The 27,755-nt window shown below is 40.2% G+C and overlaps 1 protein-coding gene across 1 annotated transcript in view; it reads right to left on the bottom strand.

Moving 5' to 3' along the window:
- LOC132383328 (CUB and sushi domain-containing protein 2-like) overlaps positions 1 to 27,755 on the bottom strand; it is a 487,635-nt gene that overhangs the window by 60,302 nt on the left and 399,578 nt on the right. Inside the window, exon 2 of the mRNA XM_059954231.1 lies at positions 22,537 to 22,649. Coding sequence (XP_059810214.1) covers positions 22,537 to 22,639 — 103 coding nt within the window. The 5' untranslated portion in view covers positions 22,640 to 22,649. The remainder of the gene's footprint in view (positions 1 to 22,536; positions 22,650 to 27,755) is intronic.

Here is a 27,755-nt window from a genome sequence, read left to right as displayed (position 1 = left end):
AGGGTATGGACACTGAATTGGCAGCAAAGATTACTTTAGCACTAATTTAAAGGTTCTGCACAACATTGTGGACAAAGAGCCAGTTTCTGTGCTGGATTGGTCTATTTTCTATGTTCTTTGTCAAGCTCTTGTCCTTTCTGGGTTGCGACCTTTCTAAGGCCAACTAGTTGGGTTCTACTGAAATTCACAACAAAGCCAAAACAGGCCATGGGGGGAGGGCATCTTGCCTACAGCATGCAAACTTAAAAAACAGCCTCCTGGAATACAAGATGGTTGGTTCAGATTCCTGGCAATGTCCCAGCTACGAATGGTTCTCTAAATGAGCAATTTATTTTTCAATCTTAGTACAAGGATGAATTATTATCTATTATCCACTTGATAGTAGCAAAACAATATGAAGTCCACTTTGTGGAACTGAAAAGAATTTACTTAACAACACCTTTTTTGTTCAAATCAAATCTCAGCACACCATCTCCTCCATTGTTGAAGACAAGCTTCCATGCCAGCAACATTTTAAGCCTGAACTGTGAGTCCAAAGTTTGTGCACTGATATAAAATGAGATTTGTAGACCATTTGATGTAACTGTAAGCGTCAAGCAGAGGAATAGAATTAAAAACCTGTTGGACTTCTGTGGTGTTATGAGTATCTAATTGTGTAATACACTCAATTTTCTGTCAAATATTCCATCAAAAGATGTCCAAAACATGTATGCTTGTGAGAGAATGTCTTGACCCAAGCTTCTCATTCTCAAATCTTCAAGAGGACAAGAAATAAGGGAGACTCTGTGTACTGCATAGTAATTTTATCAGTAAGCTTCAAATCAATAAATTCTAAATGCTAATCTGACATTTATTGGGACTCTGTCCCCAACTACATTTACATTAAGTGATTTGCAGCTGTAACAAGACGTTCTCATTCATTTGAAACATCTGCTTTAACAACATTCTCAAAAAAAACTGATAATATGTCAGAGTACAAGTCAAAACGCTTCACCAGAATGATATCAAATATTTAAAGCTAATTATTTTTAACTCGTAAAGATGCTGTGGCTATATCATCCTGTCCTGATTTCTTGGAACACTGTCTCACGATAAATGGGAATCGAGTTCTGTGAATTTTACTTTGTACTTTGAAAGTGACAGAAACTGCATTTGGTTCCATGCACAATCGGGTCACAGAAGCAACGTTAATGAATTGAAAATTTTCTTTGATAGAACTGGACTCCAATTTTTTAATTGACAACTTATTTTTTTAACAATGATACAATGCAAGAGACTTAACTTATTATCTGCTATCCCTTCATTCCAATTTAACACTATGATTCTTGAACAGTCACTTAAAACAGACCTTTACTTTATTGAAAGTCAGATGTTGGGTACAGCACATAATTGCCATTACAAAGAAAGCACAGCAGTGTCTCTACTTTCTCAGAAGTGTGCAAGGATTCAGCATGTTAGCTAAATTTCATCAAACTTCTATAGATGTACGGTGGGGAGTATATTAACTGGTTGCCTCATGACCTCCTATGGAAACACTAATGTCCTTGAATGGAAATGCCTACAAAAATAGTGGAAACTTCACAGCATTGAGCACATTTACATGGAGTGGAGCACTGTTGCAGGAAAGCAGCATCTATCATCCCCACCATCCAGGCCATGCCCTCTTCTCACTGCTGCAGTCAGGAAGGAGATACAAAAGCCTCAGGACCCACATCATCAAGTTAAGGAACAGTATTTACTCCTCAATCATCAGGCTCTTGAACCAGAGAGGATAACTTCACTCACCCCAACACTGAATTGTTCCTACAACTTATGGACTAATTTTCAAGGACTCTTAATCTCATGTTCTCAATATTTATTGTGTATCTTTATTTTTGTTTGTTTCCTTGTATTTACTGTGAATGGCCACAAGAAAATGAATCTCAGGTTTGTATATGGTGATGCATGTACTTTGATAATAAACTTACTTTGAAATCTCCAATGTAATTAAATCCAGTTTCATAAACATGTAAATGGAAAAAACATTGAACTCTGTTTCTTGACTGGTCTGTGTAAGAAACATGAAGCAGAACATTGCTGAAGTGCTGAGCACCTTCCCAGCTGCTTAGCTCTTTATCCCATCCCATTCAATCCTAGTGGGACGTAAATTAGTACTGGTATTTCAACAGCTTTTTGCAATCAGTTACAGAAGCATCTCTTGACACTAATTTACAATTTGTTCAGAACTACTGAAAAGCTCTTGTGGCCAGGAACTATACCTTACATTAGAAGTAAGGCTACAATAAAGGATTCCTTTGCAAAGAAATAGCCTGGAAATCCAATCATTAGATACCTTATTTTTCTCTAAAGCTATGCTTGTGAACCTCAGTTTTGGTGGAGTGAAATTAACTGGTCTTCCAAATTGAATGACATCATTCTGGAAATGTATCTGGTTATTTACATTCCTAATACACAGTTTATTTACAGCAGTATCGGGAATCATCTTCGGAATGGGTCCTATACACATCCACTGTTTGGCAACAGAAGATGATGAGGTTTTGACAACATTGCTAAATCTACATCAGCCTGGTTTAAGAAGGCCTTTCTAATTAATCCCAGCACTTATGAGAAACCTGATTCAGGTACTGTCTTAATTATTTTCCAACTTTCACATGCACAACACAAGAATGCTCTCAAACACTATCACCCATCCCAAGTTCAAGATCATAATCCAACACTGCCATTCTTGATTTTCCAATTCTCCAGCACTGGTTATCCTGGGTCAAAAGCCCTGATCAATGAAATCAATTCCTAGCACCCCCACCTCCAGTCACCTGAACCTCATAATGTTCTTTGCCCAAACTGGAGAGCCAAATTATTGCCTCATGCTCACGTACATTTACTCCTGTACTCCCAACTCTAAAATCTGAATGTCAAGCCTCTTCAGGACTCCAGTATTAAGCCCATTCCACATGCACCTCACACTCTAACTTGTTGCAGCCTCCCCCCCAACATCCTCTTCCCATGTAATCACTAACTAGGTCTTGCTCCAACCATTGTTCACTCTTCCCTGCCATCCCCAGGAACAAGATCACGAGTTTCTATTTATACACCCTGTTCTACTGCAATATTACAATGAACCAGCCCTTGTGTAAGGATTCATGGAGCACAGGTGCTACTGAATTTTCAAGGAGACCATGGTTGAAGCTGTCACTGCCACATGACAATGTGACAACCAGTTAACGTACCCTTGCAGGTGCAAATGAATTTCAATGTTTATTTTGGGAACTCGCAAATGAATGTTAATATTGCATCAAGACCCTGATTACAGGTACAAATTTCAAGTTTAAAGTAAGTTTTATTATCAAAGTTCATATATGTCACCATATACAACTTTAAGTAACAAATAACAACTTTAAGTAACAAATATATGTCACCATATACACTTTAAGTAACAAATAACTTGAGCACAAATGAAAGATTACTAATGAGTTTTTTTTTACCATTATATGATCTCTGCTCACTTTACCAGGCCATAGTTTACAAGTCTGCAGGTTATTAGTCCAATAAGATAACCACCAGAATTTTTTAATCGTGTAATTTAATCTATTAGAGTCACCTAAAAAAAAATCTATCCATTGTTTTTTCTCTTTCCCACATTCGTTTTCCTACATCTGAGCATTGCGAATCTATACATGAACAAATGTCTCACACATCTGAAGTGCCTTTCTCCTTTTCTTCACTAATGTAATCAAGAAAAAAAAGTCTCGAATGTAGCTGCAAGTTAACATTTCAAACAGCAAATTTACTGATTGATTCTCATAATCACTAGAAAGTAACCATGCTGAACCATTCAAATTAACCAGATGTGAACTCATCAAAGGGAAATTATGATTGCTAAACCAAAGGAAAATGAGCAATGAACAACAAGAACCAGAATAAATGATTAATTAGTTAAACCAATCATGTACCACTTCACTGACCAATCAAATCATTCTGATCCAAAATCTTTTGGAATCATGATTTATAAATTGATTATGTATCTTTAAAAATAAGTACACAATTAGATCTAAACTTAAGCCTAATAATTATCACTTTATAAAAACCCTGCTCAATCTATGTCAGTCTTTATCTGCCTAAAGCTGGGAGATGACTAGTCCTGAAATGACAAGGATTGTATTTGCCTTTCAGATATTAATTCCTGAATATATTATTTTTATCTTGGTTCTGTCCACATTCTGAAGGCTGTAATTTTTATGCCTGGCAAAATAAAGCATGTCAGAAGTTTCTGCAGGACAACTCACTGAATATTTATATCAGTAACTTACTGAATCATCATAAATCAGTAGGTCTAATGTGTCACCTAATGCTGAGGATAAAATACAGAATCTTCATCTCTCTGAGTCATGTTAAGGATGTATGTGTGGGTTATCTGCTTTAAAATTCTATTAATTATTCACATCGCTCTTGTGCTGAATTCAGCACGGAGAATGGAGATGATTTTAGCTTTTTGAGTTGAGTTGTATTTCAAGACATTCTGCAATATCAAGTTTGGGGTTATAAATGTGGAGTTTCTTTATCTAAATACCTCACAATTTAAACACCGTAACGCGCCTTAACTATTGCTTATTAATTGACAGGATACAGCATGCGCTGCTGTCAGAGAAAGGCCTCTGCACTCTCCTGCTCTCTCGACGGAGGGTGAGGGCCTGTGGTGGTGCGGCAGATTGCATCATCAAAACGGCGAGCCGCTGGTCCTCTGCTCGTGTTGGTTGCAGGAGCGACCTCTCTCTCCTTCTAGTGAGAGCAAGCCTGTCTGAGATGCCGAAGTGGTGAGTTATGGTCTGTAGTTTCCTGAAGGACTTGAGATCAAGGTCGCTACTTAGAACGTATGAATGGGCTCTTCAGCTTGTAATGTCAGAACCAAGCACAATGCTGAGCTATCCTAGCAGCAAGCAATCTGCTGGAAGAACTCAGAGTGCTCAGCAGCATCTGTGGGAGAAAAAGAATTGGCAATGTTCCTGAATTTTGCGACATCTCTTTTGCCTGTTGGTGATCCATATCCCTCCACTCCCAGGATATTCATGTCTATCAAGCAGCCTCTTAAATGCCACCATCATATTTGCTGCTACAATAATGTTTAGTAGCCATTTCTAGGCACCTGCCATTCTCTGTGTAAAAGAAAACTTGTTCCACACATCTGAAAACAGTCCCCCTCTCACCTTAGAAATCTACTGTTTTTTTTCCTAAAATTGATACCATTATTTCTATAACCCTGCAGCACTGTTGTTTCTCCCAATGTACTGCTTCCCAGCCAATAGCCCTGAATTTCTGTAGGTCTTTTACATTCTTCATGGGACATCTTGGACTTTTCAACCCCTGAAGCAGTGAAAATAATGAATGGGTTTTTAAAGCAGGCACCCTAAACTCGCATCACTGAAATGTTCTTGATTAGTGCTTTCACGTTGCACCTCATGGAAAGTAAAATACAGTATATCTGGTTGATGGCCTTTGAGCAAGCTGATCAATGTTGGTACTAAGTATAAGCTCAACTTCAGTGAGTATGTGTATATCGACAATGGATTACAGGTTGGTAGCCATGCCTGTCAAAGATTGCAGGGAAAAGGCAGGAGAATAGGGTTGAAAGAGGTAATAAATCAGCCATGATGGCAATGTGAACTCAATGGGCTGAATGGCCTATTTCTGCTCCTATGTCTAATGGAAAGATGAATGACAATCCTTAAGCCTACTCACTTTCCCAGTTCTTATGTATGTGTTTTCCAATATTAACTCATATTTCCTTTTTGGAAAACACATACATAAGACCTGGGAAAGTGAGTAGGCTTAAGGATTATCATTCATCTTTCCATTAGACATAGGAGCAGAAATAGGCCATTCAGCCCATTGAGTTCACATTGCCATCATGGCTGATTTATTACCTTTCTCACCCCTATTCTCCTGCCTTTTCCTTGCAATCTTTGATTTCCTGACTAACCAATAACCTATCAAACTCTGCTTTTAAGTATACTCAGTGATTTGGCCTGAGTATACTCAGTAACTGCTGTCCATGGCAATGAATCTAACCCTCTAGCTCAAGAGATTCTTCCACTTCTCTGTTCAAAATGGACATCCCTCTATCCTGAGGATGTGCCCTCTGATCTGAGGAACTGTAGGAAACATGCTCTCCATATCCACTGTATCTGCGACTTACAGTATTTTATAGGTTTCAATGAGATCTCTCCCTCATTCTTCTAAACTCCAGTGAGCACAGACCTAGAGCCATTAAACACTATTCATACATTAACCCTTTCATTCCTGGAATCATGCTCCTGAACTCCTCTGTACACCCTTCAAAGCCAGCACATCATTTCTCAGATAAGAGGCCTCAACAATCTCTTCAGCTATCTCTTTCAGAGCCCCGGAGTGTAGTCCATCTGGTCCAGGTGACTTATTTACCTTCAGACCATTTAGCTTCCCAAGCACTTTCTCTTCACAGGTACACTGATTTCTGCCCTGCGACACTCTTGAACTTCTAGCATATTGCTAGTGTCTTCCACATTGAAGACTGATGGAAAATATTCATTAAGTTTATCTGTCATGTCCCCATTACTATCTCTCCAGTGTCATTTTACAGCAGTCCAACATCATATCTGAAAAAAACTTTGGGTATCCTCTTTGATATATTTGGTTAGCTCACCTTCATATTTCATCTTTACTCACCTATTGTTTTTTATTAGTTGTCTTTGGTTGGTTTTTAAAAGCATGCTGATCCTTTAACTTCCTGTTAATTTTAGCTCTATTAGGTGCCCTCTCGTTTGCGTTTTTGCTGGCTTTGACTTCCCTTGTCAGCCACAGTTGCTTCATCCTGCCTTTAGAATACTTCTTCTTCTTTGGGGTGTAACTATCCTGCACCTTCCAAATATTCCCAGAAACCCCAGCCATTGCTGCTCTGCCATCATCCCTGCTGGTGTTCCCTTGCAATCAACATTGGTCAACTTCTCCCTCAAGTCTCTGTAAATCCCTTTACTCCACAGTAATACTGATGCATCTGACTTTATCCTTCCCTCTCAAACTGCAGGATGAATTCTATTATATTATGATCACTGCCTTCCAAAGGTTCCTTCATCTTAACCTTTCTAATGAAATGTGGTTCATTAAACAACACCCATTCCATAATTGCCATACCCTAGCAGTTCTCAGCTGTTAGAACAACCATAACCTGTTCTAAAATGTTGTCTCTTAGGCACTGTACAAACTTCATTGTTTGGGATTCAGCACCAACCTATTTTTCCCAATCTACCTGAATATTGAAATCCCCATGACTATCATAACTTTACCCTTTTACATGCCTTTTCTATTTCCCTTTGAAACTTATATCCCACATCCCGGCTACTGCTCAGGGGCCTGTATGTAACTCCTATCAGAGTCTTTTTAACCTTACAGTTTCTTAACTCTGCCCTCAAGGATTCCGAGTCACATCACTTTAATGATTTGATTTGATTTTTTACCACCAGAGGCATCCCACCCCATCTGCCTACCTGCATGTTCTTTCAACACAAGATGTATCCTTGGATATTAAGCTCCAAACTATGATCTTCTTTTAGCCACGTCTCAGTGATGCCCACAACATCATACTTGCCAAATTCTAACTGTGCTACAAAATCACCTACCAAATTCTGCTACTGCATGCATTCAAATACATCTTCTCCAGTGCTGTATTTATCACTGTTTCTGATTTTGCCCCCTATTATACTTCAACTCATCCCACTGACTATAATTTTTTTCCTATCATCTGCCTGTCCTTCCTCATAGTCTCACGATGCACTGCATTGTCATGTATACGAACTGCTCCATCTTCAGTCCTATCACTTTGGCTCCCATCACCTGCCAGCTTTGTTTAAACCCTCCCCAACAGCTTTAGCAAACCTGCCTGCAAGGATATTAGTGTCCTTCGGGTGTAGCTGTAACCAGTCATTTTTATACATGTCATACCTATGCCAGAAGAGATCTCAATGATCCAGAATTCTGAAACCATGCCCCATGCACTACCATTTCCCTCCCTCACCTTATTTGCCCCTCACCTCCCTCTGGTGCTCCTCCCCCTTTTTTTTCTTCTGTGGCTTTCTGTCCTCTCCTACAGATTCCTCCTTCTCCAGTCCTGCACCTCTTCCCTCCTTACTTCACTCCTCCCACCTCCTCCCAGATTAACCTCCAACCTTGTGTTTCTTCCTCCCCCCTCCACTTTCTAACTGACTCCACATCTTTTCTTTTCCAGTCTTGATGAAGGTTCTCGGCCCGAAACATCGACCATACTCTTTTCCACAGATGCTGCTTGGCCTGCTGAGTTCCTCCGGCACTCTGTGAATTTTTGCTCTTGCCTTTCCAATTTTCGCATCAGAACCACACATTTCACCATATTACTTTCCATCTGTCACAGATAATATGTTTCAGCACTTTTGCAGATTTTTTGGGTTCTCAACTTACAAACCCATGCAAAATACTGGAGAAACTCAACAGGTCGGGCAGCATCTATGGAGAGGAATAAACAGTCAATGTTTTAGGCCAAGACACTTCATCAAGAGCAGATGTACTTACAGAATATTTTCAGTACACTGTTTGAGGCCTACTCAACATGGAAGCCAGACCATGCTTCCCAGATGCTGGGTGCCAGCTTGTTTGTTCCTCCACATCTGACTTTAGTCAGCACGAACATATGGCATTCAACAAGCAGATGGAATCCAATTCAGTTTCATCGTACCGTGTGCTACACTGGGGATTTACAATATGTCAATCACTATTTGTAAGCATGAAACTTAAGAAAGATTGAGATAAGAGTTTGAGCTTCACTTCAGAATGCAGAAACACAATCAATATACTTGATTTCTGCTGGAAGCAGAATATTTCAATTTGATTTATAGATCATATTTGATGCCAGTTCTGCATGGAATTCCTCGTATTTGCCTTTGTACGTACCATCTGGTTTAGCAAATGCTTGCTGAAAGAGTCCTTGGACTCGGTGGCATGTTAGACAAGGTACAAATCTTGCTGACACTTCACTTAGCCCCGAGATATTGTGATCTTCCCTGCAACTAACTTGATGCATACCACTGAGAAGCTCGCAGGTCCAGAACTCCAGGCTACAGTCAATGAGAACTGAGTGATATCAAGGCCTCAAGTGATGTAATTGGGTCACAGAGAAGGGACCGAGCAAGAGCTCATCCTAGGAACTGCAGTGAAATATGTTCCCAGATGCAAAGACAAGCTTTTTCAACGATTCAAGCTCTTCTTCACACTCAGATACACTTGCAAACCACTTAAAATAAATGAATAGCTATTCAAAAATTCAGCTATTCCCATATAAATAAAAATCAAAATGACTTGAACCACCTTAACTTCTAAAAACATTACTGTGTTGGCAAATAGAATTTAGCTTCCATTCCTCACAACTTAACATCTCCACAGAAATGCATGGGCTCACAGATGTGTACCATCTTGAAGATTCCTCAGAGTGCAAGGACATTTTAAGTAAGTGCTTATCAATCCAGCTGGTGCCAACAAAGTTTGGTAATTCCTTGCAGAAACTGCCATCAAAATCTGGCACTATCTACCACATTACTAGAAATACTTATTCTGCCTCCAGCCTTCAATACTTACAATGTTTAAATGAAACTAAAATAATAGCTTTTATATTCTCTTACAATACATCAATTATTTTTCAGCATTGTGTCCATTCAAGTTTGCAGTAATATTTGTTACATGATTCCCTTGGACTAACATAATACACTCAATTTACAATTTAATAATGAAAGGACCAAGGCAGTTCTATATATTAATTAACCGAGAACAACATGTTCAATCATAATTAAATGCTATGTAATTACAAAGGTATTGGTGCAAATTAGTATTCTAATTACTGCTTTATTAATGTGTAACTGAACTCCTATTCGTGGGATTTAAAATCAAATGTTACCAGAATTCTTCTGGTTTTCTGCATTGCTTGCAATCAAGTAAGACGATGTAACATCCTGATAAAAACGCTGAATTGACTGCATGATTTGGAATGGATGGAAAGAAGGGAAAAGATATGAAGCATCATTGTCTGATTGGACCTATACGCGTATGAGTATTCCTACCAGAACTTATTCTATTTCTGCTCAGAAACCTCTCAGATTTCTCCACATGTACCATGGAGAGCATTCTAACTGGCTGCACCACCGCCTTGTATGGGCAAAGGGGAGTGCGACTGCACAGGATCAAAATAAGTTGCAGACAGTTGTAAACTTAGTCAGCTCTATCATGAGCACTAGTCTCCCAGCACCCAGTACACCTTCTAGGGGTGATAACTGAGGACCCCCATCAACCAGGACATGCCCTGTTCTCAATGTTACCATCAGGAAGGAGGTACAGAAGACTGAAGGCACACACTCAACTATCCAGGAACAGCTTCTTCCCCTCTGCCATCGACTTCTGAATAGACATTGAACCGAAGAACACTACCTCACTACTTTTAAAAACTTTTGTTGTTACACTAATTACCTAACTTGGCAATGTAATTCACAGTATTTTTTTTGATTATTATGTATTACAATGTACTGCTGGCACAAAGACAACAAATTTCATTACGCATGCTGGTGACATTAAACCTGATTTTGAAATCCCTGTTTCAAGCAGACAGTAGCATCTGCCATTTCACTGGATGTGCTGCCAGTGACTCTAAACATATTATGGAGTTCCATCAGATTGTTCCATCCTCCAGAGATTTCCTAATATTTGGGCCTTGATAAGGTGATCTACTCCCAGGTTAAACCTGGTACAAGCGCTGCAATTTAATTTTTATTTTGAGATACAGCACAGTAACAGGCCCATTCAGCCAAATAAGCCTGTGCCACCCCAGTTACACACGTGACCAACTGTCTGACTAATCTGTATGTCTTTGGACTGTGGAAGGAAACCGGAGCACCCAGAGGAAATCCACACAGTCATAGGGATTGGGTACAAACTCCTAACACACAGTAGCAAAAATGAAGTTGGGTCGCTGGTACTGAAATAGTATTAGGCTAACTACTGGGTTACCTTGCTTTCCAACTTATTGAAAGGTTTGCTAGGTGAATAGATTAAATAAGTGGTAAAAAAAAAAATGTGGTCTCTTTGATTTGATTTAATTCAGTTAATTCAGCTGGTTTTAATTACCTTTAGATTTGAGAAAGTGTTCTTATTGTGACTGCAGCATTATCTTTTTTTAATGGTTTTTAAGTGCAAAACCCACTCTAAAACTTTCAACTTCAAAAGGCAGTCAACAAACCTGGGGAATCAGAAGAGGAGGTGCACTGACTGTCGTAGGCCACTTATGCTTGAAGAGACATCCTATTGTAGTTCACTACTTTGGGCAACACCGGTGTACTGGGAAGCTGCCTCTCAGTAATATACCACAACTGAGACTACACTGGAAAAAGCCATGTGATTCTTGGGCAGACAACTACCAATCAGCAGTTCTGGATTCTAATGAAGAGCCAGTATCAACATCAAGAAGAACACTAGATCCTTTTTCAAGGACACTAATTATTCATGTCCAGTACTGGGTTAAACTATTAAAGGACAGATAATGTAATAAGCTTGGGCATTGCTGGTCACACTCAAAATGAGGAAAGAATGATCAAAGCATTTAGGTAACAATGCAACAATAAAACAAAACCAGAACAAGATGAAGGGGGTGGAACAGCATAAACTGAAGGCAGATACAAAAAACAGCCCTTCAATTTCTCTTAATTTTATTGGAACATCTATTTTCCAATTAAATGTGCCACCAATTGCCAAAGTGAATTCCCATCAAGACTGCTGAAATCTCTTTCTCTAATGTCAAATATATCAAAGTATAAAAAAGGCTATTTTCCAATGAGGTTCTGAGGCACTTCAAGGAAGGAGGAAATTGATTTGAACATCAGACTGTGCACCCTCTGCCGCCAGCAATGCTACCAAACCGAAACTTGTGACAGGCCAAGGATGGCCATACAAATACAAAGTGAAAATACTGTTGCAGTCAGAAATTTTGATTTTGTCTTCCTTCTTCCATCTGGGTTGCTAACAAACTGATGGTGTGAATATCTATTTCTCCTTCTGGTAAAAAAAAATTCAAAACTTCTGCCCTCTTTTGCTATTCCCCACTCTGGCCTTTTACCATTTCTTACTTATCCATCCTTCTCTTTTTCCTATGGTCCACACCTCTCTCCTATCAGATTCCTTTCTCTCCAGCCCTTTACCTTTCCCATCTACCAGTCTTCATCTATCACTTTCCAGCTAGACTCCTTCCCCTACGCCCTTCCTTTTCAGTCCTGAAAACAGGTCTGGGCCAGAAATATTGACTACTTTTTCATTTGTATAAATGCTGTCTGACCTGCTGAGTTCCTACAGCATTTTCTGTCTGTTCCTTTGGATTTCCAGCACCTGCAGACTTTATCATATTTAGTCTTCCTTGTTTTTGACCCTCGTAATTCCTTTGCTAGGAGTAAGATACTTTCCTCTATAGCCAGAGACACATCTTACAGCCTTTTCTAACTCTGCTACTTCCTCTGAGCAATTTTGATGTTCCAACTCACAGATCTACAACCCCAAATGCCAACGCTCCCCCATGTCTAAACACCAAACTGTCATTTCCTCACAGATCTCTACACAGGAGGACCTCCTCCTCCTCCTCCAGTCTACCAGCAGTCAATTAGCTACTCCATCAGAAACCTAAAGATAATACCCATGTCTCTTTTCCTGGTCGTCTTACAGCCTGATGGTACTCTGATGGAATCAGTGGCTGGGATTAGGAAAGAACCTCTGTTCAATCATAAGGACTCTCTAAGTCAGGTGTGCTTTCTCTGCTAAGCCTTCTGCTTCCTAGCATTTCAAATCAGCTGCAGATTTCACCTGTCGAAATAGAAATGGTTTCATCAGTGCCAGTTCTGCCCCGAGCTTCTAAGCCCCACACATTTCAGCCATTTGTATTCAACTTGCAGCTGATATTATCTGCAGTAATAATTCATCACTGACAACAGATGACACCAGATGACAATATCAATCAAACAGCATGAAAAATAATAACAAGCTGTACAACTAAATCTGAACTGATTCAGCTTAATTGTGCCAACCACTTGAACCACAGCTTGCTATTGTCACCCTCTAATAGGGACTGATCACAACAAGCATGGCTTCTAAACCGTCCTTCTAATACCAGCCAAGCCACAAAACTATTTGCGGTTATTATAAAGCTAGAATTTTAATTCAATTGCAATCCTCCACATAATTTTTCAATTGCACTTGCTCGTATGGTTTTCAACATTCCCCTGTGAATTATAGAGAAGCTGACAAAAGCCTTTCTGAGAAAAAGAGTTCTGTGCGACACACACACAATGCTGGAAGAATTCAGGCGATCAGGAAGCACTGGATTTCCAGCATTTGCAGATTTTCTTGTGTCTAAAAGGAATTCAGTGCAGCTTTAACTGAATTCTCCAAAGAAAAATCAAACAAGCCTCTATCACGGCTGCTCATCAGTCTAAAGCGCAAATTGTCAAAACTCCTGCACTGGAATTTTGTTAGAGTGAGTGAATAATTCAATTGGATAAATATAGAGAAACAATTTCCTCTGGAGGGTGCCATTGAAAAGATCAGAATCTAAGAATTAGATTTGGTCTCAAATTTTGACATAAAAGGTAAGGAAAATCCTGGATTCTCTCTGAACTGAAAAACTGAGAGAGATTAGGCAGTCAATTTTTGTTTTCCCATTCTGATCCAAATTTACTTTTGCTGCCTGAAGGAATAGGAAACAAAGTCAGGCCAGTGGAGTGATGTCCAAGGCAACTGTGGCCTAATTAATTTAGAGATTCAGCTGAAAGAGATGGATGATCTGTTTCTATGCCTTTTGACTGTAATCAATTATTAGGACTCTGCAACCAAAGCAAAACGAAGAAATGAAAGCTGGTAAACATTTGTTTAAGCACTTCATATCGTCTTCTATGATTATCTTTAGACATCTAATTCTCAGAATCTGATCTTTTCAATGACGCCCACCAGAGGAATTTGTTTCTTTATATTTATCCAATTGAATCATTCACTCACTCTAACTAAATTCTGGGGCAGAAATATTGGCAATTTGTGCTTCAGTCTGATTAGCAGTCGTGGTAGAAGCTTGCTTGATGTTTTGTTTTGAGAATATAGTTAAAGCAGCACTGAATTCTTTCCCTCAGTGAGGCTTTCTTCAGCTTCTCTAAAATTCACAGGGGAATGTTGAAGCCTGACTAAGCAAGTACAGTGGGAAAATTATGTGAAGGGTTGTGATGGAATCCAACTTCTAGCCTTATAAATGGTCAAAAATTTATTCTGTGGTTTGACTTATATTTATTCATAAACATTTGGAGCTATAAAGCCAAGCATTTGGTGTATATCCCTGATAGACTCTGACCTAAGGATCTTGCTCAACCATTTTGGAAACCAGTCTCAAACCGGTCAGAAGAAGTAAAGATGATAGATTTCTTTCCCTTGAGGGTGTTAATGAAACAAATGGGGTTTCATGGTTTCTAGTGATTGCATAGTTACTATTAAACATAAATTGCTAACTTCCAAATGTATTTATTCATATGCAAATTATCCAGCTGCTGCGGCGAGGTGCCAAAGGAATTATTAAAGTACTAATTCTGAAATTTAACTGCCCAGCTCCCATGTCCTACTTCTTTTTGGAGGAAGTCAGTCAAGGAGGACTGTGGCAATGAGCTTCTCTGTTGCATTAGGCTGCAGAATGTAGCCCTAATCTCTTTTGAGGTTACCACAATCAGAGTCGTCCTTTTCCTTGAAGATGGTCTGAATTTCATTATCCCTGAGATCTTCTGCCATGGTTTCCTCTTTCAAGATGTGGGGAAGTGTGGTTATAAATTTGTGACTAGTGAGTTTTAGAACTTCAGGAAAAATACTACTTGTAGTTCTGGTGAAGGGTCCCAGCCTCAAGCATCAACTGTTCATCCCACTCCATAGATGCTGCCTGTCCTGCTGCGTTGCTTCAGCATTTTGTAGGTATTGTTCAGAGGTTAAATTCCATGTTATTGTCAACACACTCTCTTAATAAATTAAGAAAGTGCTGTTTCACACATGCAACACAAAAATGTTCCACACTTGCCCTTACTGTACTCTATTACATCTTTCAGGTTCAAGATGAACTGCTGTAAAATATGGTCAAAGAGTCATATAATATGGAAAAAGGCTTTGAGTCAATCATGACATTACAGCCATCAAATATTGACCTATACTAATCCAATTTTCCAACTTGTAGTCCACTAACTTCTATGTCATGATGTGCCAACTGTTCATCTAACCCTTCAGGCAGTGAGCTCCAGGTTTCAACTGCTGCTCAGGTGAAATATTTCTTCCCCTGATTTCCTCAGAATCTCCTACCTTGAACTATTCCGTTTAGTCATCAACACTTCCACTGGAGGAAACGTTTCTCACCATTTCCTTAACTCTGCCATTGTTTCCGGTGGCCCAATCAGTAGCGGAAGCAGTGCAGTGAGGAGGTTTCTCGCCCATTTAAATGGAGAGCTTCCTGGGGGTTCAGTGCCATTCCAGCAGCCCAATTAGCAGTGGGAGCAGCACAGAGAGGAGTAAGTAAAAGTTCAGAAAGGATAGGCAGAGTGGCCATTGCTGGGGGTAGGCCAGTGGTGAGAGTGGGAGTGTCAGGCTTTGGCTCAAAGAAGGTTTCGGCTTGGAAAAGGCATTGGCTCCTGGTAAGTCTCTGCTAAGTTGCATTTTTTCCTACAGTGTGAGGGGTGCTTAGTGTAGTTTAAATGGCCGTTGTGTGCTGAAGGTTGGAGTCCTGGGAGACCCAGAGGCTCCCAGGGAACTAAATCTATGTGAAGAGCATTTGGCTATAGCTCCTTGAAGACCGTGTTAGGGATCTGGAGCAGCAGCTGGATTACATTTGGGTTGTTTGGGAGAGTGAGGAGACCATCATTCGGAGTTACAGGGAAGTAATCACTCCTAAGCTGTGGGAGGCGGGTAGCTGGGTGACTGTCAGGAGAAGACATGGAAAGGCAAATAGGCAGTAAACGTAGAGTAACCCTGTGGCCATTCCCCTCAATAACGAGTATACTGTTTTGAATACTGTTGTGAGGGATAAAGTCCCAGGGAAATATTACAGAGACCAGGTTACTGACACTGGGCATGGGTCTATGGTGTGGAAGGGAAAAAGAGAGAAGAAGGGAGCAGTAGTGATAGGGGACTCAACAGTCAGAGGAACATATAGGAGATTCTGTGGACATGAACGGGATACCCAGGTGGTATGTTGCCTCCCAATTTCCACGGTCAGAGATGACTTGGATCATGTCCATGGCAGTTTGGAGAGGGAGGGAGAGCAGACAGCTTGGTACACTTCCGTACCAATGACGTAGGAAGGAAAAGCAACAAGGTCCTGAAGAGAGAATACAGAGAGCTAGGCAGAAAGCTGAGAGGAAGGACCTCCAGTGCAGTAATTTCTGCATTGCCAGCAGTGCCACGCGCCATTGAGGGTAGAGATAGGTTGATTTGGCAGATAAATGTGTGGCTGAGAAGCTGGTGCAGGAGGCAGGGCTTCAGGTTCTTGGGTCATTGGGATCTTTTCTTGGGGAGGTGTCACTTGTACAAAAGGGACTGGTTGCAGATCAACCCAAGGGGGCCAATATTCCAACAGGCAGGTTTGCTAAATCTGTTGGGAGGGTTTAAACTTGTTTGGCAAGGGGATAGGAACTAGAGTGAAGGGTCTCAAGATAGGACGGATGGCAAAAATACAAAGATAGCATGCAGTCAGGCTGTCGGGAAGGGCAGGCTAATGATAGGACAAAATTGCAGACAGCAGGGTGAGTATCAGTGCATTAGGGATGCAGAATCAAAAAGGGTAGTAAATACAACATTTAAGGTGTTATACCTCAGTGCACGGATGACCTTTTTGCACCTTTGCAGATTGTCTGGTATGAAGTTGTGGCCATTACTGAATTATGACTGAAGGATGGTTGTAGTTGGGAGCTGAATGTCCAAGGTTACACATTCTCAACCGGAGGGGTAGGAAAGTAGACAGTATGGCTCTGCTGGTAAAGAATGGTATCAAATCATTAGAAAGAAGCTGGGATGTGGACTACCAATCACAATAGGAAATAGAAAAGGCGTGTCAAAAGGACAATGTTATGATAGTCATAGGAGATTTTAACAGCTTGGGAAATTCGGGTGGGTAATGGATCCCAAGAGAGTGAATTTGTTGAATGCCTTTTTAGAGCAGTTTGTTGGTGAGCCTACTCGGGGATCAGCTGTACTGGATTGGTTGTTATGTAACGAACTGGAGGTGATCAGGGAGTTTAAGGTAAAGGAAATTTTAGGAGGCAGTGATCACAAAATGATTGAGTTCAACTTGAAATTTGATAGGGAGAAAATCAAGTCTGACTTAACAGTCTTTCGGTGTGCCAAAGGAAATTCCAGTGGTAGGAGAGAGGATCTGGTCAAAGTAAATTGGAAGGAAATGCTGGTAAGGATGACAGCAAATAGCAATAGCCTGAGTTTCTTGGAAAAGAATGAGGATGGTGCAGGATACATGTATCCCAAAAACAAAGAAGTACTCAAATAGCAAAACAGTATACCCACGGCTGACGAGGCAAGTCAAATCTAATATAAAAGCTAATGAGAAGGCATACAGCAAAGAAAAAGATAACGGGAAGATTTTGAAAACCTACAGAGAGCAACTAAATGAATCATTAGGAGGGAAAAGATGAAACATGAAAGCAAGCTAGCAAACAATATCAAGGTGGATAGAAAAAGCTTTTTCAAGTATATAAAAATAAAAGAGAGATGAAAGTGGATATAGACTGCTGAAAAATGAGGGGGGGAATAATAACGGGGACAAAGAGATTGCAGATGAATGAAATGAATATTTTGCATTAGCCTTCACTGTGGAAGACAGCAGTAGTGTGCCAGATGTTGAAGGGTGTGAGGGAAGAGTTGCTATAAAAAGGGAGAATGTACTCAAAAAGCTGAAAGGCCTAAGGGTGAATAAGTAACCCAGACCAGATAAATTGCAACCTAGGATTCTGAAAGAGTAGTAGAAATTGTGAAGGCATTAGTAATGATGTTTTAAGAATCATTGAATTCTGGCATGGTGCCAGAGGACTGGAAAATTGAAAATGTCACTCCACTCTACTCAGTTTTGGTTGCCCCACTACAGGAATTATATGGAAACTATAGAAAGGTTGCAAAGGAGATCTACAAGGATGTTGTCTGGATTGGGGAGCATGTCTTATGAAAACAGGTTGAGTGAACTCGGCCTTTTTTGCTTGGAGCGACAAAGGATGAGAGGTGACCTGATAGAGGTCACAGATGATGAGAGGTATTGATTGTGTGGATAGTCAGAGGCTTTTTCTCATGGCTGAAAGGGCTGCCACAAGAGGGCACAGATTTAAGGTGCTCGGGAGTGGGTACAGAGGAGATGTCAGGGGTAAGTTTTTTTGTGCAGAGAGTGGTATATGCGTGGAATCAGCTGCTGGCAACAGTGGTGGAGGTGGATACGATAGAGTCTTTTAAGAGACTTTTGGATAGGTACATGGAGCTTAGTAAAATAGAGGGCTATGGGTAACCCTAATAATTTCTAAGGTAGGGACATGTTCGGCACAACTTTGTAAGCCGAAGGGCCTGTATTATGCTGTAGGCTTTCAATGTTAGTATGTTTTAAGAAAAGAGGGAGGCAGAAGAAAGGAAATTACAGCCTGACCTCAGTGGTTGGGAAGATGTTAGAGTTAATTGTGTAGGATGAGGTTATGGAGTACTTGGTGACACAGGACAAGAAAGGACAAAGTCAGCATGGTTTCTTTAAGGGATTTTTTTTCCCCTGATAAATCTGTTGGAATTCTTTGATAAGATTACAAGTAGGGGGGGATAAAGGGGATAGAGGGTATGTTGTATATTTGGATTTTCAGAAAGCCTTTAACAAGGTGCTACACATGAGGCTGCTTACCAAGTTAAGAGCCCATGGTATTACAGGAAAGTTACTAGCATGGTTAGAACACTGGTTGATTGGTAGGAGGCAGTGAGTGGGAAGAAAAGGATCCTTTTCTGGTTGGTTCCCAGTGGCCAGTAGTGCTCCACAGGGACTGGTGTTGGGACCATCTTTTTTGTATGCTGTATGTCAATAACGTAGACAAAGGAAAAGAGGGATTTATTGCCAAGTTTGCCGATGTTATGAAGATTGATGGAGGGGCAGGTAGTGTTGAGGAAACAGGAAGGATGCAAAAGGACTTAGACAGATTTAGAGATTGGGCAATAAAATGGCAAATGAAATACAATGTTGGAAAATGCATTGTCATGCACTTTGGTAGAAGAAATGAATGTACAGAGTATTTTCTAAACGGAGAGAAAATCCAAAAATCTAAGATGCAAAGGGACTTCTGCATAATACCCTAAAGGTTAACTTGCAAGTTGAGTTGCTGGTGAGGAATGCAAATGCAATTTTAGCATACATTTCAAGAGGTCTAGAATATAAGATAGTATTGTGATGCTGAGGCTTTATAAGACACTGGTGAGGCCTCACCTTGAATATTGTGAACAGTTTTGGGCTCTTTATCTTAGAAAAGATGTGCTGGCATTGGAAACGGTTCAGAGGAACTGGATCCTATACTTCCTGACTGGGAGACCTCAGTCAGTCCGGATCGGGAGCAGCATCTCCAACGCCACCACACTAAACACGGGGGCCCCCAAGGCTTTGTGCTCAGTCCACTGCTGTTCACACTGCTGACACACGACTGTGCAGTAACACACAGCTCGAACCACATCATCATGTTCACTGATAACATGACTGTGGTGGGTCTCATCAGCAAGAACAACGAGGGAGCATATAGAGAGGAGGTGCTGCAGCGGCTAATGGACTGGTGCAGAGCCAACAACCTGTCTTTGAATGCAAACAAAACAAAAGAGATGGTTGTTGACATCAGGAGGGCATGGAGCGACCACTCTGCGCTGAACATCGACGGCTCCTCCGTAGAGATCGTTAACAGCACCAAATTTCTTGGAGTCCACCTGGCAGAGAATCTCACCTGGTCCCTCAACACCAGCTCCACAGCAAAGAAAGCCCAGCAGCATTTCTACTTTCTGTGAAGGCTGAGAAAAGTCCATCTCCCAACCCCCATCCTCATCACATTCTACAGACATTTTATTGAGAGCATCCTGAGCAGCTGCATCACTGCCTGGTTCAGAAATGTCACCATCTCGGATCGCAAGACCCCGCAGCGGATAGTGAGGTCAGCTGAGAAGATCATTGGGTCTCTCTTCCCGCTATTACAGACATTTACACTACACACTGCATCCACAAAGCAAACAGCATTATGAAGGACCCCACACACCCCTCATACAAACTCTTCTCCCTCTTGGCATCTGGCAAAAGGCACCCAAGCATTCGGGCTCTTACAACTAGACTATGTAACAGTTTCATCCCCAAGCCATCAGTCTCCTCAATACCCAAAGCCTAGACTGATAACAACCTACTGCCTATTGCCTTTATTGTACTGCTTATTATTTATTGTACTGTCTGCATTGTTTTGTGCACTGTATGCAGTCCTGTGTAGGTCTGTAGTCTAGTATAATTTTTGTGTTGTTTTACGTAGTTTCAGTGTAGTTTTTGTATTGTTTCATGTAGCACCATGGTCCTGAAAACGTTGTCTCATTTTTACTGTGTACTGTACCAGCCGTTATGGTTGAAATGACAATAAAAAGTGACTTGACTTGACTTGACAGGATGATTCCAGGAACAAAAGGATTATCATATGAGGAACGTTTGATATCTCTGGGCCAGTACTCGCTGGACTTTAGAAGGATGAGGGGTATTTTATTGACACCTTTCTAATGTTGAAATTCCTAGACAGAGTAGATATGGAAAGGATATTTCTGACAGTGGAGGAGCCTAGGAAAAGATGGCACAGCCTTAGGATAGAGGGGTGTCCATTTAACACAGAGATGCAGAGAAATCTCTTTAGACATAGGGTGTTAAATTTGTTACCACAGGGAGCTATGGAGGCCAGATGACTGGGTGTATTTAAGGCAGAGATTGGTATGTTCTGATTGGCCATGGCACCAAAGGTTATGGGGAGATGGCCGGGGCTGAGTAGGGGAAAAAAGGTTCAGCCATGATTAAATTGTACAGCAGACTTTATGGGCCAATGGCCTACTTCTGCTCCTATGTCTTATGGTCTTATAGCTTAATATTTTAATCAGGTTACCTTCAGCCTTCTGTGCTCTACAGAAAATAAATAGTCTTTAGAGCAACAGTTATTATCCATCAACCATCAGGCTCTTAAACCAGAGGGGATAACTTCACTCAACTTCACCTACCCCAACAATGAACTGTTCCCACAACCTATGGGCTCTCTTTTATGGACTCTTCATGATCTCATATTCTCATTTATTGCTTATTATTTTTGTTTCTTTTTGCTTCTTTGTATTTATTTGAACGTCTGCAAGAAAATGAATCTCAGGGTTGTATATGTTGATATATATGCAGGTTGATAATAAATTTACTTTGAATATTGAAATACTCCATTTAGGTGATATGCTGGTGAACCACTGTGGCATTCTGTAATTTTTGTCAATAGCAACATGTCACCTTTCCTTCTCTCTCAGTATTTCCATCAACAACCACCACTCTTCCAATATCATTGTATCCTTTTCAACTTCTCCTGTAACCACTGACTAGGCTACTAATCCTCTTTCTCACTAAAGGAGCAATTCCTATTTGCCTTTTCCTTAAAACATGTTTATTTGGAAATAACTGGGAAGGTGTGTAGCTTGGGTGGTCGATGGTTGGTTTGAAAAATATATAAAGGCCAACCATTTGGAGGAATTGAATTGACTTTATTTCTTAATCTTTTGCATTCACGAGGAGTAAAAATTACTTCTCCATCTAAATGTGCAATGTGCAATCATAGTAATTTATAATAATTTATAATAAATAGGACAGTCAATGTAATATAGAGTACACTCAAATCAGTGTGAGTTAAGCAGTCTGATGGCCTGGTGGAAGAAGCAGTCCCAGAGCCTGTTGGTCCTGGCTTTTATGCTGCGGTACCGCTTCCCGGATGGTAGCAGCTGGAATAGATTGTGGTTGGGATGGCTTGGGTCCCCGGTGATCCTATGGACCCTTTTTACACACCTGTCCTTGTAAATGTCCCGAATAATGGGAAGTTCACAACTACAGATGCGCTGGGATTGAGAACACACCTCAATCAACAGCGCACTGACAATGCCTCTTCGCATGGTGACGAAAATGTTTGTTAGTAAATTGCCAAGATCAGAGAACAACCCAACATGTTTTCTTATCTCTCAATTCTGATTAAAGATAATCAATATGAAATGTTGATTCTATTTCCCTATTCATTGCTGATATCGGACTTTCTGGATATTTCCAGACATTCTATTCTTATTCCAGAGTTTCTGCAACCATGTTTTCTTGAAGTTTTTGATCAATAATAAGATTTGGTTGAAATTACATTTCATTTGAGGTCTGTGTAAGTAGGCATAAGCTCTTACCTTGGTACTGAGCACTAAACCCTTTCAGCTTGTGATTACCGTCAGATGTGAAGTGAAGTCGGAGCCAGTTTTTGCTACTGATAACAGGAGAAGGTAGATTCATTCCAGTCAACCTGCAAATAAAGGTGGTCATGAAATTTAGTAAAGCTCAAGGGAAAATGGACTTGAATTACATCTTTGGGGGTCAGCTGGTTGTTGCAACCATCTGGCAATCAAAGGCTTGAAAATATTGCATTATCTTCACATCACACGCCCAAAAGGATTTTACTCCAGACAACTTAATCGAGTCAGATACAACATTTCAAGCAAGTAAACATTACTTCATCAATTACTGTGGATGCATTGTTCTGATTTCTCCTGTGAAATTCCAACCATGCTATTTTGTTAATTAGATTTGAATATTAATTTTTAAACAGCTCAGTCCCCCCTTCCCATTTCTTTTGTCAAAAATATGGTGCCTTCAGGACAAGAAAGCGACCAATGTGACTGGAGTTGTCAGCTCAAACACAAACCAGAGATGATTAATAGTGTGAAACCACTTCTCCCTGTATAGTCTTTCAGCAAAGTTAAACTTTTCTATCTAAGCTGTCCTCCCAACAATTTATCCAAAAAAATAATTTGCCAAGGATATTAATTATAATCTCAGCTGCTGGAAGCACAATGGTGAGTTATTTTCATTATTTTGATCAGTTCCTACAGCATTATTTGTCCTTGCAGTCACAAATAAGGACAGATCTACATAGACTATATAAGGGTTCTTTGTAATGATCACCAGTTTGATTCATAGGCACTCGAGTAAATAACTGCAGGAAAAGCATATTTATAATTTTAGAGTTAATTCATCGCATCCCATTAGCCAATATTAATGTCACTAATGCTGTCCCCATTCATTATTAATGCCACATATAACCTCCAGTAATACCTGCCCCATAATCCTTTGATGAAAAAAAATCTAAGCCTTCCACTTTTCACAAGGATTGATCTGGGAGGTCAAGGGGAAGTTATTATGTGGGGAAAAACACTTTAATTCATAATTGTTTTTCACAATTGGTTACAGTTGAAACACTCAACATCTTATAATGAATGCTTGTTGCCACCAACAAAAAAAGCAGTGGAATAGTAAAAGGCCAGGATAAATCTCTTATATGATTGTCATTTCACCTCTGTGATCCAATTCAGACAGAAGAAATAGAGACCTCCCATTTCTACTGGCCAGCTGGCATCAGTAGTGGAATGACTTATGGCAGTTTCAATTTGGACTTTCCAGGATTTGAACTCCTGCTCAATTGCACAGAAGGCATCATTGATTGACATCAACTTATCCCATCTTCTTGAGACCAGCAACAAGAATCAGAGGTGAAAGAAAAATTAATACGTTTCCCAGAATCAAATCTGCCAGTATTTTTTTCAAGCACTTCCAAGTTTGATGGTACAATAGTATAAATGCTGCTTTAGTTTATTAACCACAGAAGGGAAAATCAAATTAACTAACATTTACTCATCATTTTGATGAGCTCAAGAAACAAAATTGCCAGCTTAGGATCTAGGCATTTTTTAAAAATTCTCTCAACTTTTGATTTTTGTTGCACATCAGAAGAAATTTGGAGATGTTGGTGTTCTGGACAGTTCAACAATAGCAAATTAAACAAAACTTAAGTTAATTAAAAATGTACACAGGCAACACAGCTGACACCAATTTTCTTTGAAGCCTTTAGACTCAGTCCCATAATTCCAAAATCAAGTCAAGTCAAGTCAACTTTTATTGTCACTTTGACCATAACTGCTGGTACAGTGCATAGTAAAAATGAGGCAACATTTTTCAGGACCATGGTGTTACATGACACAATACAAAAAACTAGACTGAACTACGTAATAAAAAAAAACACAGAGAAAGCTACACTAGACTACAGACCTACACTGGACTGCATAAATTTCAAAATCACAACATTTGAAAATAAATCAATACATTCCCAACCTTCCTTTCTCTTTGTAAAAGCTAGGTGGCCTATTTTTCCTTTAGAGTAATCTGATCCCAGTTTCTCATTGGCATTTAAAAATGTAGGAGAATGACTCATATAATTTGCTAGCCTCTGCGCCCCCTGATCTAATATCAGGAGGTAATCAGACCATTCAGTGACCAATTTATTAGGTAAAGGAATAAAACCCAGTGCGGTCTTCTGCTGTTGCAGCTCTTCCAGCTCAGGGTTTGAAGTGTTGTGTGCTCAAATATACCCTTCTTAAACTGTTGTTCAATGGGTGGTAATATGAGTTCCCATCACCTTCCTGTCAACTTGAACCAGTCTGTCTAACCTCCTCTGACTTCTCATTAACAAAGTCCTCTTTGGATGTTTCTTTTTTGTTTTTCGCACCTTTCTCTGCAAACTCTAGAAACAGTTGTGCGTGAAAATCCCAGGAGATCAGCAATTTCTGAGATAATGAAACTGCCCCATCTGGTACAGTCAACATTACTTAGATCACAATTTTCCCTATTCTTGGATTTGGTCTGATCAAAAACTTAATCTCTTGACCATGCCTGCATGCTTTTATGCATGTAGTTGTTTCCATTTGATTGGCTGAATAGATAATTTCATTTACAAGCAGGTGTGCAGGTTCTGCTAATAAAGTTGCCACCTGATTAAACATACCTTTAGCTTGCTGCACTGACAGTAGTCAGGCCCATTTTAGCTCCATGGACTAATTGCAATCATTTAATGAAGTCAAAGATGTAATTTCCAGATGTTTTGTGTCTATAATTGTTTCTAATCTTGGCTCGCGGAGGAAATCACAACATTTCTGATCGTTTAGGAAGTACACATACAGTTCTACCCAAAGTCTAGAATTTAATATAGCATACTGCAGGGAGTTCAAAAACAATTGCAGTGAAGTTACAACACTTATGTTATCCCCAGATTTTATAACTCACTGAGAATGTGAAATACTGACACAAGATGCTGTGGTTATTGTTCATTGACAATAGTCGTTTCATATCTTTGTCTGTAGCAGTCATGTCATATTCACTCAAATACTGCCACTGACAACCACTGTTTTCAGGTGGGGTAAGGGGGAATGTGAATAGTAATTTGCTATATGAAGTAGATTTTTTTTTAATTGCAGTAGCTCAGTTCTGGGCCATTTCACTTCTGTTCTAGAGCTCCATAATAAGTCAAATGTTATTACTGAAGAAGAAACCATCCTTCAGATGAGTTGTTATACCAAGGCTGCTGTTTCAGATCATTCAAATTCCATGGCACAGTTCAAAGACAATCACATTCTTCTCAAATGAAGGCAGCCAATTTAAACAAACCACCTGTACTTACTTAACACTGCTCTTACAGGATTCCATCATGGCATGCACTGTCACGTCATGGAGTTGTAGAGACAGAGAAAAGTACAGCCAAAAAAACAGGCCCTTCAGCCCATGCCGAACCATTTAAACTGCCTACTCCCATCAACCTGCGCCCAGACCAGAGCCCTCCATATCCCTACCATCCATGTACATACCTAAACGTCTCTTAAATGTTGAAATTGACCTTGCGTGCACCATTTGTATTGCTAGCTCACTCCACACCACAGAACCCTCTGAGTGAAATAGTTTCCCCTCATGTTCCCTTTAAACTTTTCACCTTTCACCCTTAACCCATAACCTCTGGTTGTAGTCCTACCCAACCTCAGTGCAAAAAGCCTGCTTGCATTTACCTTATCTTTAAGCTTCATCATTTTGTATACCTGTATTGAATGTCCTCTCATTCTTGTACATCCCAAGAAATAAAGTCCTAAACTATTCAATCTTTCCTTATAATCCAGGTCCTCCAGACCAAACAACATCTTTGTAAATTTAAATTTACATCTTTCCTTCAGGTAGGTGGCCAAAACAGCACACAATACTCCAAATTAGGGCTCACTGGTGTTTTATACAACTTCAACTTAACATCCCATCTCCTATACTCGATACTTTGATTTATGAAGGCAGATGTGCCAAGAGCTTACTTTACAATCTATCTAACTGTGACACCACTTCCAATGAATTATGGACCAGTATTCCCAGACCCCTTTGTTCTACAGCACTCCTCCATGCCCTACCATTCACTGTGTAAGACCTACCCTGGTTGACCCTTCTGAAGTGCAGCACCTCGCACTTATCTGCATAAAATTCCATCTGTCACGTTTGTAAATGTTCCAGCTAGCAGATAAATATTTAATGACGTGATTTTCCCTGAAATCATGAATAATATGGGCTAAAATCTGCATGTACTTTGCCTAATCTGGTTAATACTTAGGGTTGCTTCACATATTCTACCCATCCATTACCCTCCAGAAGCCGTGGCTAGAATGATAACTCAAATAATGTTGATATTTCGGCATTATTTCCTTGTCCCCTACAGACGACAACTAATCAAGCATATCATTCTGATCGAAAGCTTCTTCTTCATTGTAAACAGACTCTTGTTGTCTTCACACTAATCTATCCTGAGCATCTCCAACACTGGCTTTTTCTTCCCTGCTGCTCTGCTGTCTTCAGGACCCTCCACAGATCATTCCTGGATGGTCCTCCTCCTGCTTGATTGGATGAACCATAAATTCAGTCATTTAAACTGTCAAAGCGGGCATGAGAAGGCCTTGGCATGTAGGATTAAGGAGAATCCCAAGGGGTTCTATGCGTATGTGAAGAATAGAAGGATGATGAGAACGAAGGTGGGACCACCAAAGGATAAAGAGGGCAACATGTGCCTGGAAGTGGAGGAGGTTGGGGAGGCCCTAAATGAATACTTTGCTTCAGTATTCACAAGTGAAAAGTATCTTGATCAGGATGAGGTCAAAGTAGAGCAGGCCTGTGTGCTGGACAATGTGGAGATTAAGGAAGAAGAAGTGCTGGATCTTCTTAAAAACATTAAGATTGATAAATCCCCAGGGCCGGATATGATACACCCTAGGTTGTTGTGGAAATTGAGAGAAGAGATCACAGGAGCATTAGCTATGATCTTTGAATCCTCTTTGGCTTCAGGGGAAGTGCTGGAGGACTGGAGAATGGCAAATGTAGTTCCCTTGTTTAAAAAAGGTAATAGGGAGAAACCTGGGAACTATAGACCAGTGAGTCTTACGTCGGTGGGATGCAAACTACTGGAAAGGATTCTTAAGGATAGGATCTACCAGCATTTGGAGAACTACAGTCTACTCGTGGATACTCATGGATTTGTGAAGGGAAGATCGTGCCTCATGAG

This window comes from Hypanus sabinus, chromosome 30 (genome assembly GCF_030144855.1).
Source record: "Hypanus sabinus isolate sHypSab1 chromosome 30, sHypSab1.hap1, whole genome shotgun sequence".
NCBI lineage: Eukaryota > Metazoa > Chordata > Chondrichthyes > Myliobatiformes > Dasyatidae > Hypanus > Hypanus sabinus.
This window is presented reverse-complemented; position numbering and strand designations above follow the sequence as displayed.